A 21,868-nucleotide genomic window follows, 5' to 3' on the forward strand; every position below is an offset into this window, starting at 1 on the left:
GCTAAAAATGACTCATGGTGTTCATGTATTTGTGAAATTACAGTTAAACCTGAATCTGAGTCATATATACATAGAGAGGAGGGTGACCAAGGTGGTGGAAGACCCCAAGGGCAAGAGTTGGGATGAGTGGCTGAGGTCACTTGATTTCCTCAGCTTGAAGAAGACAAGGCTGAGGGGTGACCTCCTGGCAGCCTACAACTTCCTAAAGGGAGGGAAATAGAGGAGGAGGTGCTGATCTCCTCTCCCTGGTGACTGGGAGTAGGACATGAGGAGATAGAATGACACTGGTTCAGGGGAAGTTTACGTTGAGCATTAGCAGAAGGTTTTTAACTGGAACAGGCTCCCCAGGGAAGTGTCACAGCACCAAGCCCTGCTCAAGGAGCATCTGGACAAAGCTCTTGGTCGTATGGATTAGTTGTGAGAAGCAGGGAGTTGGACTCCATGATCCACATGGGTCCCTTCCAACTAGAGGTATTCTACAGCTCTATGATTCTATACTTACCTTTTGTGGAAGTTTTAACCCTCTCAGTTCAGTGCATACAGAGATAAATATAATAAAAGGATTACGTAAATCTGCTTCAATATAGCACTTTCTTTTGTAAACAAAATATTTGGCCTCTCCTGAACTGAGAGTAATTTGGTAACTCATCTTGTGTAAGCCCACAACAAAAATCTGTCTAGGTTGTTGTTCTGAGAGTAGTGGTTGTGTAGGAGAGAGTGTATGAGGCAAGCATGTAAATACACTTCTCCCGTGTGGCCCCCACAGACTGGGACCCTAACCCTGGTCTTCAGGTTGTGATTTTGAATATAAGAATCCTGGATGGATTTTTCTTCTACTTTGTGAATTCTGCATAAACTTCTGGCATCCACAGTATTACATGGAAAGCAATTCTGCACTTAAGTTTGGTTTGTAACAAGGAAGTATATACTGTCATTTATTTTCAATGTGTGACTTCATAATTTATTTGATGCCCCTATTAGGAAAGACCAGTTGTTTCTTACTCAGTTTCCCATGGTCACACCATTTCATAGGTCTCTGTCCTGTCTCTCATCAGTTGTCCATTTTTGAGGATAAAGGGTCCTATTTATTTATTCATTCTGCACACAGTTGTTGTTCCATAGCTTTAATCTTCTTTGTCACGTCTTTGAATCTTGTATGGTTTTTCTGTGTCCAGTTTGTAACATGGGAACCAAAATGCCATGTGAGGCACAACAAGGACTTAGGTTGTGGCACAGTGTTCCATTCTTTGCCAATTCTAATATTTGAATTGCTTTTCTTGACAGCTGCTGGACATTACCTATTCATTGCAACTTCAGAAGCACTTCCCTAAACAGCAATAACTTGTTCAGAGCACATTCTTTTGTTTATGTGCAGTTAGGATTGCCTTTTCCCCCCCATGTTCATTACTTTGCCGTTTATTATACTTAGGTTTGTGCATTAGCAAGATTTAATGCACTGAAAGAATGCTCACTTTTCTAAAAAAGGCCAGCATATTCTATAGTCATCATTCATAATGTCATTTATATACTTACAGTGGTAAATTTTCCAACATCTTGTCTGAAGAGTATGCTAACATTTTGATTGATGCTTTCTGAGCTTCTTGCATAGATTTTTCAGAATTGATGACATTGGCCTTCTGAAAATCAGGTGTCTTGAAGATGCAATTAGCTATTGAAAATTTTTTAGGATTTTTCATCATCATTTGAAATACATATGTGTATAGAAACAATATATGATAATAAAACTAAAAGAACTAAGCTGAAGTTTCCATAAGGGGCAAAGGGCCAAGCTTCTAAAGTATTTAGATAATAAACTACTTTTGTGGGTAGTGAGAGTTGGCCGCCTCAATTCCTTTAAAAATGTGATCTTGAAACCATTTTTCAGGCTGTCAAGACTAAGGATTTCTTGAACTGTGCCATAAACTCCAAAATCACTTACCAAGGACAACATTTTCTGAAAGACTTAGTTTTTTTTATAGAGATATAAAAGCTATTTGAATACTATTTAGTGACCTAGAACTCCAACCAAAACCCTAAAATCTTTACTTAAGTTCATTTTACCATTAAATATTTGAAAATAAATATTTGAATGAAAGGTCACTGCTTTCTTAACCAATAAAAGGTCTATCATTTCCCCAGAGCCTACTTAAAAAAGAAATATAGCAGCTGGTGAGGCTCTGAAATTGGGCTTCAGAAAACAGTGGATTCTGTTTGACAATAATAAAATTCATGGCAAAGTACATGGGATTTTTCTTTCAAGGTAAAAACAAAGCTTTAGTATTTCATTAGCCACTGATATACTGGTGATCAAATGACAAAAAAAATAAATTGTCTAGCCTCTTTGAACAAGCAAAAGCATCACATTTTTATATTTAAGTCTATCAGGAGGGTACACAGGCATAAGAAAGCAGACTTGATTACAGAACTCGATGAAAGGCATCTGTCCTTTGGCTGCTTAATTAGTCCACAGAGCTGTTGTTAGTGCCCAGTCAACCATAACAGAAAAAAAGAAGAAAAAAGCTCCCCAGGAATCTGGAATAAATGCAGAAAAAAAGCTGCTTAGATGCTATGGGAGTGAGTGTTTTATCTTAAAAAGGAAACAAAAAAGAATGTGACTTCTTCAGTCTGCCAAACCGGAAGAGGGATCTCTGTAAAATTCAAATGGCAAGGAAGAAGACTGCCCAGGCATTTTGCGTTTCATCTGTGCTAGAAAAGCTGAAGAATGAAGACAGAGGCAGAAACTTAGCAGATGGGCTGAAGAGAAGAAGGAAGTAGGTAGATGGAGGGGGAGGAATATCCAAGTTTAAGGTACAAGTCATATGATAGGAAGAAAAGAACTCATATCAGGCAATATTTTTATTTATCTTAGTTCTGTATCTGGTGTTTATGTAATGTAACAAACTGACACTGCTGTAAGTATCCTTGTAGAGAGCATTCAAAAAAGCATCAGTCTGTTTTCCGTGGCTGGTATATGTGATGAAAGTTGACTGATACTGTCTGGGAAGCAATGCACTTGTCTGAATAGTAGACAGTAACATACATTTCTTTGACACAGGACAAGTGCTTGCAGTGGGTGAATTAACATGATTAACAGAGTTCTGTTTTTAACATCTCAAAATGAGGTAGTTTATCCATTTCTCTTCAAGAAATTTTGCTGAAAGATAATATTTCATTAAAAAACTTCAAGCTCTGATAAAAGCATTTCTTTGCTTAGGAGTTTGGTTTTGTTAACTGGACCAAATCAGGGTTTTTAAAAATTATTTTATCTTCTTGAATCTTATTTTAAGTCTCATGCATGGCATTCTAAGGATATTTTGCAAAGTATATCTAAAAATACAATCTTTCATACTGTTTATTTGAAGTATTTGAAATAATTTATTTTGTGTAATGCTATGGATTCACAGCTCAGCAATCAGAAATATATTGCTATGTTAAACCTTAAAATTAAAATGTAGGCTCACCTAATTTTGTCTTTAGACCAAGTCTTCATATTGTAGTTTTGAGACATAGTGTTTAAAAAGCAAGGTTCTGTTTTTTTGACCTGCCAGATGTCTTTCATTGTGCTTAAGATAGTAGATGGCAAAGCTGAGTATTCTCAGTAGCAAAACTTATGACAGAATAATACATAACACAATGACGTTGAGAAGTAAGCAGTAATAATCTTTAAACTGTTTTGTATTTGCTATGGGCATCCCATGTGTGAGGATTTGTCTTCCAGAAGAGATTTTATGATGGTAATTTATGAAGTTTCTTTTGTTTTTATAGGAGTTTGATGGCTTTTTTAAGGTCAACTTCAGTGCTTCTTGATCTAACATGAGCTGAGTCCTCCCTAATCTGTGTATGCATGCTCGAAACAAGTAGCCCCTTTTATAGCCTTATTAATCTGGGAATATTACACAAGTCTGATGTAGACAGGAAAGTTGGGTGTGCGCAAATGTGCTTATTGCAGAAAAAACAATTCCAAGTGTGAAGCTGTCCATAAAAAAAATAGAGAAATTGTGTCCTAGCATTTCTGTTCCAAACCTTCTGTTGTTATTTCCATTGGATGAATATTTGCCCCATTGTGTTGTGTGGAATTTACTCTTTTTAGAAATCTCTTGTTCTGCTTCCTATTGGCTCTCACGTAGCCATCTCATGCATTCTCTTTTTAATTTCAGGGGCAAAAATCTGTCAGCTGTGTCTTTCAGGTTCCTTAAACTGATTGAAAACTATCTCTTGAAAGATGCTACAAAATCAACATTGGTTTCTCTCCGTCTTCTGTTGTCTCTTCTAGTGTGATTATAGTTGCCTTCTGGTAGTCATTGATAAAGTGTTATCAGTTGATACAATTAATATAAAACTCTTAAATTTTATGTCTTGAACTCCTGTTTTATTTATGAAAGCTGATATGCAAGTTGTTTTGGATGCTTCTGGAGTGTCTGTCTGGCTCCCTTCTGGTTTCAGTAACAAACTGGTCTCCTGATCATCTCTGCTCAGTGCACGTTATTTTTTTTTCTGAGCTCCCTCCCATAAAGAGCTTCAGGTTTCTTTTTGAGAGGGATTTTGTGCATAGTTGACACTTCAGTTTTCTATAGTATCTGAATATCAGGCCACATCATATAGAACTCTACTAAAGATAGTATAAAGACATGTTCACGCTGTGTCAGGCCATAGAAGTGGCTTGCTGGCCAGATGTGGATCTTTGTGAAAATAGTCAGCTCAGTCCAGAGAGACAGCTCTCAGCATGTGAATACATCAGGACCTGGGACTTCGTCCCTGTAGTGATCTAAGAGAGTTAGCAGTAGTAGCATTGACTGTGGAGATCTTTCAATCCTATATTCCTAACTGTCAAAAGATACAGGCAATTATATGTCCAAATTTAGCAATTCTTAATACAGGTATATGAGATCACATACAATACCTGTGTACAGAATGAGTCCAGTTATCCAGACTTAGCTGTGACATTTTCCACTGGTAAAATGTAGTTCAAATTCTGATTTAAATACATCCATTGAATCATAGTACAGATCTTTGCACTTATAGACAACAAATTGTTTATCCAATACATAAAAATAAATGGATGGTACTGCATTGTTTTCCAGTAGAATTCTAAAAATTACCTCATGCATATGCAATGTACGTAACTTAGTTTACTGTTTCATTAAGGTCTTGGCTTTGACAACAGAACATCTTTACCACAGAGCAATTCTTCTCCATGGGATGATACACTTTTCAATATATCCATGCATGCAGCAATACGACATGGAAAATGGAAGTTACTAACTGGATATCCAGGTAATGAAATAACTCTTTTTTGTACAGTGTGGCCTGTCTCTCATCTGCCACAAACAGCTTCATTCTGTTTCATATGTTTTAATTTATTAGTAATTCTGCTAACTTCTTAGGTTTTTGACCACATGCAAAAATCTAGAATGAGCGCTTCTGAAATCCAAACAGTATACTTTTTCATTTTCAAATGTTTTGTTTACAGATTACTGTAACTCTAGTGGAAAAACTGTCATAGAATATCTCAAGTTGGAAGGGACCAGTAACAATGATAGAATCCAAGAAGAAATTAATTGATGTGAAATAAAGTAACACAGAATTTTGAATCCCAATGCTGCAGCTTTTTTTCTGCATAAATAGGACTCCTTTATAGGTAGCCTTGGACTTGAGAGACTGGTGCAGGGCTAGAGTTAAGGAGTGCAGCAACAGTCCCTGCCCAGGGACTTGTCAAGAGACAAGTCATTACAGCATAGCTCTGTGTCTCCACACTGCTGCTCCATGTCTGAGAAATGACCCTTGGTCTGTTTCTGTTTCTTCAGGCTGTGGTCATTGGTTCCCTCCACCATCTTTGTTCAGTGAGTCTGAGATTCAGTCATCTGATCCATCAATGAAGAGACTTTGGTTGTTTGATATTGTTCATGATCCTGAAGAGAGAAATGATTTGTCTGAAAAACATCCTGATGTGGTGGAAAAACTGCTCTCACGGCTTCAGTATTATCATAAACGTTCAGTGCCTGTGTTCTACCCTGATGAGGATCCCCGCTGTGATCCAGCAGCAACTGCAGCTTGGGGTCCTTGGGCATAGTGCAGCTTTGCATCCTGCAAAAAACAAACCCTAGTGGAGTCTGTATATGGACTCAGAGTCCTAGTTAAGCATATCTTACTTTCTTTAATGACCTATTGCTAATTGTGAACTTATCCCTTGAGTAATTTAGTATTTCTTACTCTTCATGGGTTTGGAATTTTTTCAGTCTTTTCTCACACTCTTGTTCCCAAAAATTGTATGTGAAATGTTAGTAAAAGTATAAATCTATTTTTTTTTTTATATTCTTTGTCTGGAATATGCTTTTAATGCAGAAGATAAAACATTGCCTCCTTCCTTGAAAGAGATTACTTTTCTTTAAAAGCTGAAAGTAATCATGGCAGCAGGGACATCCAGAATGCATCCATCTAATTTTTGGTTTCATGTGTAACAGCTTCTCCTGGAAGCTGTTACATTGTAAAGACTAGAAAAATATAATACAAGAGTTGGCATAACATCACATTTTGAGCTTCCCTGTACAAGAGGAATATTGCTCAACTGGAGTGAGTTCAGTGGAGAACCATGAATATGATCACAGGGAAGACAGCAAGCAAGGGGAGGCTAAAGAAATGGGTTCATTTACACTACACTGAAGAAGAAAAGGGAGGTTGCTATCTTCAGCTACCTAATGTGAGGGCATAGAAAAGAGGAAGCCAGACTCTCCTCAGAGGTGCACAAAGATGAAAAACACACAGGGAACATCTGGAGTTCCAATGCAAAGAAGAAAATTAAAAAAAAAAAATCATACCATGAGTTTAGACAAATAAGGGAACTGTGAGACTATGGCAGCCCTATTCCTGGAGATGTTCAGTCTTTGGTTGGAGAAGATTCTGAACAACATGATCTATCCCTGAAGTTGGATCAAATTTGAATTTTGAAGTTGACTCTGCTTTGTTAGAGGTGGTGAGGAACAAATGGGTGACCTCCAAAGGCCGCTTTCTGCATGAATTATTCAATGATTCTATGATGAACAAAACCTTACTTTTATTCCCTGCCTAGTAGGCACCCTTTCTTCTCCTATATTGTTTCTTTATTACCATAGTGGAGTCTGTTTTCATTCTGGAGTGGGCTCTGAGCCATAGAGAAAACAGGCCAAGCAACATTTCTCAATTACTTATCAAATTGATGCGAGAGCAACCCACCAGCTCTATTAAGGTCAAACCTTGAATTCTGGTACTGCTTCTTAGTGTCCTTGACCAGGTTTCACGATGCAGAGCTCAATCTATCATCGTCTCCAGAAAACAGGGATCTAATTGCCTTTTTTCTGGCTCCAGGACCAACTCATATAATTGCACTAAAATTTTGCACAACTTCTCCCAGTTTTCTCTCAGGAGATTTTGTGCCTTTACCACCTGCAACTTACTGTCTGCTGTAGCTCTAATCCTTCCTATTGACTGATTGTCAATCCACTAACTTGTGGGAATTGTGTAGACCAAACTTTCAGGCTGGAAGGTGTAAATACAACAGCTTGCCCGAAGTGGTTTTGAGGCATGCCCAGCATGAGCCAGGCTGCTGAGGCTTTCATTCTTCCTGGTGTGATACACTGGAGGCCTGCACCGTGATGGAGGAGGAAGGATAAGCACTCTCTTCATCAGCTATGGGAATATTTTGCTTACAGGTGTGGAAGTTACAAGTCAAGAATTGGACAACTTGTGAGTTAGAAACCTCATGAATTAAGGAATGGATTAGTGAATTGTCCTGCTAGTCTAGTCTGTACAAAGGGGACTGAGCCCTTGTTAGTTTCTTTTCCTAATGAGCTCATAAAATTATTTACAGACTGTGTTGTCCTGTAAATTAGAGAAATCCAATTTGGACCATGACAATCTTGGTTCTAGAAAAACCTTAATTGCAGTTCTCTTTTCTAACTATTGCAGCTTGTCTGTTTTATACCGATGTAATGATTAATGCTAGTTTATAGCTTATCTGTTTAGTGCAACTGTTTTATATCCTAATTGTCTGTAGCATACAGTTAGTAACATGAGTTGGAGTATGGGATTCTGAAAGAGTAAGGTGTCAAATTTTGCCTTCTGTAACTTTTAGATTTACTATTTTTGTATGTATCTTAATGATGCATGTTGTCCTTCAAATGTCTTTTTGAGATAAATCGTCCAAACAGCAGAGCTTCCATCAGTCCTCATTCATTCAGAAAACATTGGTTAGTTTATTTTTGCAGTCAAATGCAGGTGGAGACATTGACACCATTCCCCAGTGTGTAAGGCAAGAGGATTCAATGAGTTTACATTATTCTAACTCTTTTTTCATAGGGCATATTCTAACTCTTTTTTCATAGGGCATATTCAAGACTAGAAAGCTAACTGTTCTCAGTCAATATCCACATATAACATTTTAGTTTATAGTAGCCATTACAAGATGTGGTTGCTGCAATAACAAGGGACTGGACTTGGGGTTGGGGGGAATTTCTGCCCTACATTCCTGTGTGTCCTTCAGCATTCGGCACTCATATTACATGAGGAAAGATGTTGGCTTACCTACAAAAGCAAGAACTTTCGTTAATGATATTTTAATACAGGTATTGCTCTTTTTTATGCTGATATCTAGTTTCGTGGAAAAGAAAGAAACACCAGCTAAGTTGTAAAAGCTCAAGTAAATAATATGTTTGAGTCTCCTTGGCTAAAGTTAGAAAACATTAAAAACCGTGTAATTTTTATTTCAGAGGTAAGTAGAGCTTTTATGTGTTCTCTTTTCTCTGTGTCCTACAATCTGCATTTTAGTATCTTGCTGCTATTCTAGTTCATGTAATTAATTTGCTAGGAAGAGACTGTGGCACATCACTGTCTTGTATAGGTATTCAATTCACCCTTTGTTTCCTCCTGTTATATTTTAAAATCCAAAGATTCATTATTTTCTCAGCTACAGTATACATCATTATTTATTTTCTGATTTTCCATGGGTGGTCCTTCATAAAACATTTTAATTGAATTGGGTTAGAAAAAAAAAAAACATCTGGCTGACATGTTTAGGTTGGCATCTGCAAAGAGTTGTATACTGTTCAATTGTTTCAAACTGGAAAATAGAGAATTCTTTGTATATTTTGTGGTTACTTAACATTCAAAAATGCAAGTATTTTGAACTCTCTAAATAAAACTTCATTTCATCCCTTTCCAAGTTGAGATTCATTCTTAATCTAGCAAACATCTGAGCATTTTGAATTCAAAAGTCTTAACTTTTATGCTTTAGAAATTATTTAAGCTTCAGAAAAGTAACCAAGTTTAGGAAGAATGCTCACACTGGCTACTCATTTTGCATTGCTTGTTTACAAAAAAGATGCATCCAGTCAAGAAGGGCATGGTCTTATAAGCAAAACAGAAGGTCTGGATCTGTTCTTGAGTGAAAGACTCTATATTCAGCCTGAAAAGAATTTGTCCAACCTTCCTAAGATAGACAGGTCTTGGGTAAAGATCTGAGTTTAATCCTCTTCTGAATCTCTGAAGAAGAACCTGAAGTTTAAACACTTGTAGTCTGTTTGGATTTGAAGCTCCACTACCAGTCCCTATCAGCCTCTGTGAATTTGTGTCTCATCTTATTTTCTGACAAAGTGATTTAATGGTAGTAAGGCTACTTGGGATATTCCCAAAGCTTTTCCATGCTTGTGTGATGGAGTCTGGCACACAAGCACAAGTAGTCCATATGTGTAGCCACAGTTGTAATCTTAGAGCCAGGGACACTCGAATGAGAAATAGGCAAGTGAATCACAAAACATGTAAGTCAAAGTCTAAATGAAAGATTACTTGGCAAGCATTACCAGGGGATCCAGAATCTAACCATAGGTTTCTGTCCTGAGCCTAGGAACACCAAACCATTTTCAAAGACATAGCAGTTACGAAGGGAGAATTTGTTTTCCTGCCTACCTGCTCCTTTGGCAGCCCACTGCAGGCCCCCCTCCAGCTGGACCCCGAGGCTGTGTCTCTCTAACATTAAGCATAGCTCTGGCATGATGGATGGGTCAGAGGACCCTTTCTACCGCCAGCCCTTCCCTTGGCAGCCCCTTTGCAGCCCTGCCCTAAGTGGACCCATAGGCTTCATGTCTCTCTTAACTATAAATAAGCTGAGGTTTGTAATGAGAAAGTAGTGCTTTTGCTAAGGGAAGGGGAAAAAGCCTGCCAATTCAAAGTTTGAGGAAGTTAAGCAATTTTTTTGTGAACAGGTTTCCAACTGAGTGTTTTAACTCCCTCACTTATTTTCTTTGTCAGCTGCGGGCGGTGCATTCAGTTTTCTTTCAAGCTGGGTTTTTATATGGGAAGATCCTGATTAAATATATGGTGTAAAGAGTTCTCTGGAGTCTCAAGCTGCTTTTTCTGATTCCAGTGCTCTCACATGTCTTCTTCCGGTGCCTTGTGATTCATGTATGAGCTCATCTACATTGAGCAGAGCTGCTGCAAGGAACAGTAAAAACTTTTTTTGGCATAAAGCAGTTAGAGTGAGTCAGCCATGCAACTGTGGACAGGATCAGTGACGGCCCGTGTGATAATTGCATACTGTAGTTAAGAAGAGGCGAAGAGGATGATGCATTAGTTCTTCTTGTGTTAGTTGTTCCCTCCTTGAGACTGTTATTTTTGTGGGGTGGAGTGGAGAGAGATTGGAAGGGTTGGCAATATATCTGCTGCCAAGTTTCAAAAAAGTGACTACCAGCTGCCATCATCAAAGCAGCTACCGGATGTTGATCCCCTAATCCTGGCTAAACTCAATAGCAATAAAGGCAGTTATATTTTGTCTGCAGGACTATAGTTAGAAAAAAGTACAGTCAGAATCACTAGATTTGGATCTAAGGAATGCAGTGTTTATTTGGATGAATCTTCAGAAGCCACAACAAGGTACTGCACCAGAGCCACAGTGCTGGGCTGCCAGATTTTGGCATTCAGGACAGTGATAAAAATAAAAGAGCTCTGTCTTGCTTTTCTGCCATGCATTCTTGCTATTTCTTCAAGCAAACGAGGAGTTAGAACACAGTGAATACACTTACAAACAAAGTAAGCTGTGTTTGGGGTTCAGCGATGCTTATTGAGTAGTTTTGAGCATAGAGCCCATGGTAATGAATGGAAAATTTTGATCAGGACATCTGTGGTCTGCCTAAATCATTTCGTTTGGATCTGCAATTCTTCCAGGAGCATCACTCGATGGCCCTATTAACCAGGGATGTTGGAGCCTTTCTTTATTGTGTACGTTCTCCAAGCACACTCATGAAGTAGGAGTCATCAATTTTTATTGGATAGAAAGCTCTGAAATGGCTTATGCAAGGACGTCTGAGCCCTTTAGTTTACCCTTCACATTTATCCTGCTTCACTGGAAAAAAAGTTTAATGAGTCTGTGCAGACAATGAGAAAATGAATGTTGAGAGCATTGAGTCAGACGCTGGACTTCACTTCTAGCAAACATACTTTCAGTTCCAGCTTAACTGTACTTAACTCACAGAAGCAAATAGTTTGGGAATTTTTTTATCTATAAATTGCAGTCATGGCAATTCTGTGATTCCAACCTATTTTCTTGATGTTGCTCATAAGTGTGTGGTTATCCGGGGGAATAGTCAGTTACTGGAGTATGATAATTTTATCCTCTCTTTCCTGTGTACTAGAGGTAAGAGGAGTCTTTTTAAAAGACTGTGAACATCACAATAATTGCCAGCCTAAGGACCATTGAATGCAGTGCTGCCCTGTAGGTGGCTGCTATAGAGGTACTGAATTTTCACTTTAATTCTTGTCCCTTTCGCTTTGTTTTCAAATATTCTGTTTTACAAGTCATACATGATTGATAAAGCACTGTCTGAAATAATCCCAAAGGGGCTATTGATCTGGTCTGGTCATACCTCCAGCCCCAGCAGTGACATGTTGTAGAAACAAAGTTGTTTTCCTGCCTTTTCAGTTCTGTTTTGACTTTGCTCTGTAATAAAGAGAGCATGGTCATGGTACATTAAAGAACTGGGTAAGAGCAACGTATACATTACCATTACAGTGCTTCTAGCTAAAGCTCCAAAACTAATATAGTGGAGAAACCTGGCTAAGAATTTACTGACAATTTTCTTTTGCCATAAGTTTAGCATTAGAAAAAAAATCCGGAACAGTTGAAATGGCATAGCCTTTCACTGAGTAAAAATAGACACATTTATAATATCAAAGAAGACTTAGGAAAATATCCCATCTGGATTTTGAAAAATGTAGGAGGGAACAGAGTAAAACAATTGTATTTCTGTTTATATTTGCCCTAGAAAATAGCCCACTTGGAAGAAATATTTAAGAGTATGAGTGATTGAGAGATTATCTCTTAGAGGCAGCAGGTATAAGATATGTCTGAAATTCCTTTGAGTTCTAATTGCTGGTTAACAACAGGATTTTTAGGCAATTATTTCTACCCACAATGCAAAGAAATTTTAATGCATATGTGGAGAAGTTTTTAGAATTCACCTTTTTCTATGTTTACTTTGTAATGAAGAAAAGGCCATGGTATAAAAATGCCTAAAAGCAAATTTTTCTTTAATTACTATTCCAACAATAAAAAATGGAGAGCATTTTCTTAGAAAAATAAGATTTTCTATGTAAATGTTTGTTCTATTAATAACATTAAATACAACAGCAAGAATCCATCTTTCTGATGGTAAACACTGAGTGTAGTGCTAAGAGGCAAGTGTAATTATTAACTCAGAAATATAATTCAGGATTTTTGTACTATGCAGTGATTTATACATTTTACATTTAACTTGTGGCATAAAATATGTACGATATATATGAACCTAATCCAAGACCTAAATGCGAACAAGCAAGCTCCTACATTGTCTAAGTTTGTTGTACTTCTAAATTTTATATTTTGGGTCTTCGGTTCTAGATACCAATATGAAATTACTCAGTATCTGTTCTTTCAGAAGCAGTAAGGATGCTGAAATCCCGGTGTCACAACATTGCTAAACAACCGTTCTTTTCAGGTCCTACAGTACTATAAGCATCATAAGCTGCTAGCAAAGGCAGACTTTTTAATAGCAGCCACTATTCATCCTTTTACTTAATGTGATGTAATGACTTTTGTTTGATGACATGTTGAAATAAAGTAATGGCCTCTTTTTAAATGTAAATGCTGATTTTATCTATAGTCTATTTTTATTGTACTTTTCATAAATGTACTGCTGATGTGCATTAGAATAGAAGAAAATGTTTTAGGAACACTTGGTTTCATCCTAAACATTATTCAGATAATAAGTGACTATAACACACTGATAACCATTAAAATTCTAAATGTAGCAGAGATCTGGCATTGCTTAGCTCTGTAACTCTCAGCCCCAAATGCACACACAACTGCAGCGTCCTTAAAACATTGTTTCCGTCTGTTGCTGTCTTAGGAGTTGATTACTGCACAGATCTCTATGTATCAGAGTGCAAGTCACACTAATTCTGCTCAAAGCCATAGCTTTAAGTGACTGCAGTGTTTATGGAAGATATTTGCCCACGGGCTATACTCAGAAGATTCTGAATTAAGTAATGATTAATTAACATCTGTGTGTCCTAGTTGCCCATATGACAAGATGGTGAGGACAGGATATTGTGAGAAACAAAGACAGGGCTGTGCTTGGAAAAACTTTGTTTAGGATGTTGATCACTCAGCCTGAGTGCAGTCATCATTCAGCTTGTTTTATGAACTGGCCTGGTCCAGTTATAGAGCAGAATTAAATATTCCTGTTTATCATATAAGCTGGAGTCATGTTTTAGTTTAGAGAAAACTCTTTTATTATTGTTCACTGATAAAGTTATATTTGGTGTGGAATCATGGGCTTATTTTGAAGATGTGATGACAACACTTACTCTGTGTCACTGTTGGAAGAGGAGAAACTCTCTTGATTAATAACGCTTAGTTTTTTTATCTATGCATATTGCAAACATTCTATTCTTGTTTAATGTTATTTTAGTTTTTTTCATTGTGTGTTTGTCTTTAAAATAAATGTTAGCTAGATATGGCTCCAGAGAAAGTTAGCAAACATACATTTATTCATAGAACTTCAGTTTCAGAACAGACCTTAAGAACTACCATTAGTAAAACTTACTGCATTGAAAATTTTATAATCTCCGTTTTCTCATCCTTCTGCTCAAAAACCTGGAAATGAAAAGTTTTTTTAATAAAGAATAAATTATAGCTATAAACCCTAGAAAGAAAACATACGTTTAAGATAGAATTTTCTTTTGGTAGACCCATAATAAAGCCCATAGAGACAGTCCCATAGAAATCGAGTTCCAAAAAGCTATAACAGTGGCTACTGTTCTTTCCCTTAGGGTCTGAACAAGGAAATCCAATGTTTTCTGGTCAGCAGGAGGAATTCCACTTTGTAATTTGACACTCTTCGTTTCTCTTCTCTCAAAGGCAGTAAGCCAAAAATTAAAGGCAGAACGGATTTTCAAATCGTGTAGCATTTGTAAATCCTCATGTACCTTTAATGATTTGTTGGCATGTAAAAACTGAAAGCATCATAACCTGGCCTTTCTCTTGTCAGTTCCTGCTCTCATCACGTCATATAGTTATGCATGTTTCACTGAGAATTCATGCTTTTGTATTTCTCTGATTTCAGCTGTATTGTTTTAAATTCATGAGGAATAAAAGGAGTCATGGAAGAGCAAAGATCTTCTTATTAGGAGGCTGATATAGCTCTGTTGTAGCCAACTGAGCTACGCTAGTTCATACCAATAAATATGGTGCAGTTATTGGGAAGATATTAGTCCTTTTTTCCTATTTTTTTATGTCTGGTCTCTAGCAAGCATGTGGCAGTGGCATGCTTTTGCATATTTATGTAGTGGTAACAGTTGGATCTTTTCATGCTCAGAGTAAGTAACTCAACTCTAGTCAGTCTGTAATTTCTTTCTGACAGACTCATTATTTCTTTGCCGATGATATGGTTATGGTTATGGGCAGCTATACAATTTTAAAAAAGACAATTTTTCTGTAAGCACAGTGTGTCTGTTCAAGCACAGTTCTGTTCTAACAGCACATAAGCCTGCTTATCCGATGACTGTGGCTGCATCTGTTGTAGAACATGGCTGTAACATACGTGATAAAGCAAGCATCTTGCCATACAGTTTTACTTGCTCCTATTGTTTCTGTTAAATCATCTTTCTGTCATGAATATGTTTTTTTACAATAGTCATTGCAAAGTCTGTGGACTGTGTAGTAAGAAAGTTTCCAGTTGATTTGGCTCCTTGTTCTCATTTAGGATTTGTTCAAGTTCACGTTGATGTCAGCATGTCCTCTGACTTCATTGGAAGATCTCAGTGCTATTTGAAAAAAAAAATCAGATTATTTGCAAGCATGATACAAGCTGCAAACTCAGAACTGTATAAACTTCTGTAAGGCTTGTTTGTAGCAGGGACAAATGTAGTAAGGAGAGCAGTAAGGAAATCTCTGCTTTTCTCTGTGCTTTCAATATATGTGCTGCACTTTATCTGTGTATACTGACCTTCCTTAGTACTTCTACAACTTGTCTGTTAGAGATGCTTTTGGAGAGATGTATTTTTGGAACATTTCTTAAAACTGTGATATTTACTGGACTTGCATAAGAAGTTCTGAGAAGTCCACTCCTGCAGCTAGTCCAAATTTCTTGGGGAAATCATAGTGCGGTTTTGGTATATTTTACACCTTGAGTTGACACTTCTGGTGTATGACATTTAGCTTGGATCCATATCCAAACAGTGACAGAAACTATTATTGTAAATCAGAAAAATAAAAGCCTGTACATTTCTATATGTTTACTGTAAGGTTGCAAGAGTAAATTTCAGCACAATGACTTTATTCTAATAGGAAATGATGTGGATATTGTTAATTGTCACTCTTATCAGCAAATTTTATACATCTGAAGTTTATGCATTGCCTACAAAGCAGAGAGAAGGCATTGGCATTTACTACACCCTGTTCTTTATAGGTCCAACACCTCAGACTTTCTGCACCACCGTCTGAAATTAGCTGCTGGGAGGAAGGAACACTGGAAACACCATTCAGGAAGTGCAGTCTCAGGCTCTGCACTATGTTAATTAAAAGTCTGCAACTCATGTTAATGGTGATTAATGTAATTTTCTATTTTGCTATCTTCTTCTTTGTGGGAAGAGATCACAGAAAGCTGAAATACTTTCAAATAACTATTGATATTAATGATTTTCTTAAAAAAAGGTTATTTCTAAATCTGTTAATGAGAAATTAAGAATAAAACTCTCATCAGAGCATGTGTCATTTAACAAAACCTGATGAATGTAACTGCACCTAACTGTTGTAGTTGCTCCTTTTTCCTGCACTGTTGTTTTATTTTTTTAAACTTCAAAGTCTTCTCTTGATTGATGCACAGATATTTTAACAATGTCTTTGTTGTGTACTGCAATCAGACAAGTGCTAATCCCCTTGAGGAATCTGGCAGGCCTGTGGGAATCTTCCAGCCATAAATGTATCTCTATTGTAAATGTGATGATATTAGCAACTTCAGCTGAGTTAACGGAATGTGCTGTTGTTGAGGGTGAATTATATCAACTTTCTCTACTGACCTGCAAGTCTAAGGGTCACTCATTTGTGCATTCTTCACTGTCTCTGGTAAGGGTTTTTTGGTGCTGTTATGGCAGACATTAGAGACATAAATGTCTGCTGTATTTAAACAAAGAAAGACTGTAATCAGAAAAACTGAAAGGAAAAAAACAACAGGAAATCCTAATTACATAGGTAAAATAAAATTACTACCATCATGAATTATAATCAGTGAAACTGAATTTTAATGGTGTACTAATGGGGTAAAAAAGATATCTTTCATTTTTATTAGTTTGAATATTATGAGGAAAATAAAGCCATGAAAAAATGCTGAATGTAGATCCACTTACTGTACAAGTATGTTACCCCAAGACTTTGATTTATTTATTTGCTTATTTAGAAGTTACTTTAGCTAAACACTTTAACATATTTGTTTTTCTTTAACAGGTCCTAAGTGCAGAGTAATTCCATTGAAAACTAATCTCTGGGGCAAAGGATGACTCAGATGATTCACTACCTGCCTAAGTGTGTAACCTCATCATATTTATTCAATTTTTGGATTTCTGACTCAAGCCATGATTATCACTTGTTCAAATACTGGCACAGACCATCCATTTCTCTGGTAATAAATATGGTTTCCCTAAGATTAGGGGGAAAAAACTTGATTTTTATTCTTGTGAGTTACTCCACTGATCTTCTTTCTTTGTATTTACATGAGAAAAATCCATCATTCAAATTATCTAATAGAGCCATGACTTGAAAAATATTTATTTACTGGATTTTATTTTTTATGACCAAACTGTGAAGAAAAGAATATGGATTGCTATTTAGTTGTTGATTTTGGGTTTTTTAAGAGGGAGTGATTAATTTACTCTGATTCGAGTAAATGGAGTAATGGAGCTTCAGGGCCATTATAATAATTTAATTAAGGTGAAAGATAGGAGATAAAACTACACTTTTTATTTGTTTTATTTGTTTTACTGCGTATGCTCTGTCTGGGCTTCCTGAAGTCCACTTGGCCTACAGTTTCAGAAAGACCATGATTTGGCTCTGAGTCAGATGTTTTGATTGAAATCAGATAGTCAAAACCACAGGAATCTTAACTTGTTAGAAATGGTGACTGTTCCAAAAACGTGAATCCAGAAGATTGGCATACACACAAGTAGAGGACATACATAAAAGCTCCTGATGTACCCTTAGTTTAGGTTTTTATTAATTTTGCTGCTGTTATATCATTGGGAAATGTGCACTTTGCCATGCAAGGCTGGTTTTCTTCTTTGGCTATTCCAAAGCCAGAATGTATATTCTTATGTTAACTGTGACTTCAGTCCTAATTTTAACTGTCTAGCTATTGGTCAGAAACTGCTTGATGGAGCCATTTCATAATCATCTTGCACCTCTCCTTTATTCCCACAGCACTCGGAATGACTATTTGTACTAACTGCATCCGGAACATACTGTGAATTCCCAGACAAAACATGATGCATCACTCCATTGGAGCAAAGAGGGCTAAATTATAGTTAAAATTTTCTTCTTTAAGATTTTCTCCAAGTGCTGTCTCGGTAATTTGTATCCAAGTCTGACTTGCAGGAAAGATCATCAAGTGAATTAATTTTGAAGTGAGAATAGGACTTGTGCTTACTTGTCATTCAATGACTTTTGAAATGTACCTACCACTTTCTCATATAACCTTCCCTTGACTACCAAATAAGAAATATCTAGGAAAAAACTCTTAAGCTGAAATTGGTCATTTTGTTAAAACTGACTCACCTAGCAAAACCTCATCCTTTAAAGGTTTCTGTGGGATAGTTAATCACGTTTATTACTGTGTGGTGGCCACTACAGTATTATTTTGTGAATTACTGCTGATGTACTGTATAATTATTGAATTTGGCTATGATGCCAAGCTCGAAGGTGTAGGTAATAGCTAAGTAAGATCTTATATGTTGAAATTGCAATTTTTATTATTCTGGTTTTGGAAGTTGGAATTTTCTTTTTTCACTCTTTATGGATGTTTTGGTACTGCAGGAAAAGCATGCACTAATGACTATGCAACATATTCTTCATCAGTATATACCTTCTTTTTCTCTGTAATTAGTTGCTTCCTTTCTCTTTCCTCTTACCTTTAGTAATTATCGTTATTAACTATGTTCACTTTTAATCAGTTGTGGTATTTTAATTCTCATTTCTTATTTCTTTTTTCCTTATTATTCTCATGATTGCAGTGTCCTTGCAATATCAGTACATCTGCAGCTAAATGCCAATAGTTTGTTTACAAGCTATTATTTTGATTCCATCATATCTGTTAGATATAAGGAAATAGAATAAGGAATGCATGAATTGCTGGGAAATCACTGTAGTGTTTAATTAATATTAATTCCAGCTAATCATTTGCATTTTTGTTTTAATGGAGATCATTCATCACATCTTAAGAAGCTAATTTAATTCTTCTGGAGATGAAAATCATAAAAATGCAATTTAAAGATTCCTGTTTACAACATAGTTAAAGATTAGGCATAACTTAGCACATGAGAGAATCTTTGAGAAATAAAAAGCTGTTGTTGCACTTCTAAGTGTGTGATCCAAGACATCTGTCTTTAACAAGGATAGATACTGTGGAAACAAGTTTTATGCTGCAGTCAAACAAGCTTGTAAGAGGGAGTAAGATTATTTGATTATTTCACAGAGACAAGGCAATTGACTCATCAGAAGACAGGGCTATCACTGAGCATACACAAATACAAACCCATGGCACAGAAGAGAAATTTACATACCTTGTAGCAAGATGATGCTGGAGTACTTACAGGGTAAGTAACTTTAAGGGCTGTGAAAAAAATTATCATTTTCCATGAGTGCAATCAACCTATATTAAAGGATTTGAATTCTGAGTTTGATAATGCAGCAGGTCTAATCCTGAGTTCAAGATCCCACCAAATCTCTCACACTAACATACACAGATACGCACCTAAAGGGTAAATAAGCAATAAGGTGAAAGGAAGTGTTACAAAAATGCCAGTCATTAGTTGAAAGGAAAGCAAAGGGTAGTGAGAAATATGTATTTTAGCATAGGGCTAGATCCCTAAAGAATTTTAGCAGCCTGTAGTCCAGAATCCTCAACCTGCAGACCAGCAATAGCTCCTCTTTAGGTCTCATCTATTTATATTGAGGCTGATTTTCACATTCTTTTGCAGTTGATACAGAAATGCCATATCAAACAATTGATATGGTTCAATTCAGGTTCAGTTCAGGTTCCAGTGAATAACTGAAGAAAGACAGTGTTCCCTGTAGGAAAATACCATAAATACTAATTACAGGCTCCTTCAGCAAGGTTTTCTCAGTCATCAGATTTATTTTTGAAGTTTGTTTTAGGCAGCTTTCTGGTCAACACAACTCATTATTGCTAAAATCTAGTAAGCTCAATTACATGGAATTTAAAACCAAAACACTCAATGAACGTTTTGTGGCTTAGTGATACATACAAGCTATTATTAAGTGGAAATACAAAGTTAGAGTATTACTTTACAGAAATGCCATTTTTTAATGAAAAGGTACAATATTTTCAAAGAAGCTTCATGCAGCACTGTGCTCTTTCTGAAGACACTTCAGCGTGTTATGTAAGAAAAAGGGTTTATTGCATTAGTTTGGTTTTACATTATTATCCAAAAAATAATTTAATACTTTGTCATTAAAAGCTTCGGGTACCGAAACAATTGTAAGTGTGCTGACACAAATTTGGGGGTTTTTAGTAGACTCTTGTTCGAGCTCTCTGAACAAGTTCTGAGGTTATATGTTTTCTTCTAAATAGGGTAAAATTAGCAAGTCTGTTTGCTAGTTTTAAGCCAATAGTTGCTTGGTCTTCACAGTTTGTTCAGCATATGTTCCTTGAAAGCATTTAATGTTTAGGCTGACTTAAGTTCAGTATTGTATGCTGCAATGAACATCGAAATCTCATTTCAAAAGTGCTGGAGTTTTTAAAGTATCATGGTTAAAGCTCTTAGTACTTCTTACATTAATTTTTCTTTTTAAATTCAGAACACGTGGCCATGTCCTGGAAGTTAACTTTATAATACTCTGTAGTTTGCCTGGTTACAAGGAAGTTGCTGTATTGTAACTGATAGTGTGTACTTGTGTTAGTGATTGACAGAAAAAAGCCTCCTGGTGTCAGTGTGCAGGCTGTATCAAAAAATACACTCTTCAATCTTAAAAACATTTTCACAATTTACAAATCTTCTCTTTTAGCAATATCCAGGTTTCCCCAAGTCATATAGACGCTGTATGTGATCCTCCACATTAAAAGATTGTCCCCAAATTAATGTCAGTATGTACTGTGCATATCTTTTGTTCTTTGGAAGAGAAATGCAGTTGTATGCCCCCGGGCTGCTTAGGACATCTGAATCTTTTTAATCTGACACATGTCAGATTAGTGCTCTTGTGAGGCCATAAACATGAACATGATGTAGCCCCACAGGATGTGTTAATGCTGTTGCAGGCTGTTTTGAGAAAGAGTATGTCTGACCTGTAATGTTATAATTTTAAATTCACATTTGATGGGTGTTGCTGTATTCTACAGCTAAAACTGTCTCAAGCTGGTTTTGTTTTGTGGTTTTGGTTTTGTTTTGTTTTTTTTTTTATATGGGCTAATTACTAATTGATATGCTAACTGCCTTCTGGAAAAATTAAATACATTCTCTTAATAAAGATGTTGTTGTACACTATGTCCTCCAAAGGTTAGGGTTTTTTTTAATCTTGAGTGTATTGGAGTAGTTTGTGGCAAGATGCAAGCAGATGGGAAAAGAGTTACTTCTCAGGAAGCTCAAATTTAAACACAGAAAAAATCCTTCTGTATTTTGTTTTTGCCTTTAATTTATTTTCAGAGTTCTGGATTAACCAAGATGTATAGTGTTGGCAAAAGTGCTCGACTGCATGCTCTCCAATTTGGCTTTATAATCAAAAATCCTCAAAACAAAAACTAAATGCTTCTGAGAGAGAAACAAGGATCAAGGTTGAAAGTGTGATTCAAGACAATATGGCTAACCATATACGTGTAAATGAGAATTCCATCCTTCTTTTACACAGTCTGGAAATAGAAAGCTGATAGATTGGGCCTATTAGGTAATTTCATTTTGAAGATGGATGTGATAATTTCATATTATCCATATTCAGAAGTAGGAAGAGTTTCAGTACATTTGTGATAAGAGCAGGAAAGGAAAACAATGAAACTAGAGCCACGTGAGACAAGACAGGGAAAGGATTTCAAAAGCACCCTAAAGTACTGTTTTACAGGTTGCTGACAAGTAAAGATGAGGATAG

At 36.5% G+C, this 21,868-nt stretch overlaps 1 protein-coding gene across 4 annotated transcripts in view; it reads left to right on the forward strand.

The window, feature by feature from the left end:
- ARSB (arylsulfatase B) overlaps positions 1–21,270 on the forward strand; it is a 77,596-nt gene extending 56,326 nt beyond the window's left edge. The window contains exons 7-8 of one of the 4 annotated variants that reach the window (XR_010426912.1): positions 17,006–17,234; positions 17,975–21,270. Coding sequence is in view for 3 of the 4 variants with exons in the window: in XM_064642650.1 (XP_064498720.1) it covers positions 5,146–5,274; positions 5,805–6,070 (395 nt within the window). In the remaining variant the exon portion in view is untranslated. Of the gene's footprint in view, positions 1–5,145; positions 5,275–5,804; positions 6,638–17,005 lie in introns of those variants that run through there. The other 3 variants (XM_064642652.1, XM_064642650.1, XM_064642651.1) reach the window with 3 other exon arrangements.
- The last annotated feature ends 598 nt before the right edge of the window (positions 21,271–21,868 follow it).

Source organism: Pseudopipra pipra, chromosome Z, assembly GCF_036250125.1.
Source record: "Pseudopipra pipra isolate bDixPip1 chromosome Z, bDixPip1.hap1, whole genome shotgun sequence".
In the NCBI taxonomy this organism is placed as follows: Eukaryota; Metazoa; Chordata; class Aves; order Passeriformes; family Pipridae; genus Pseudopipra; species Pseudopipra pipra.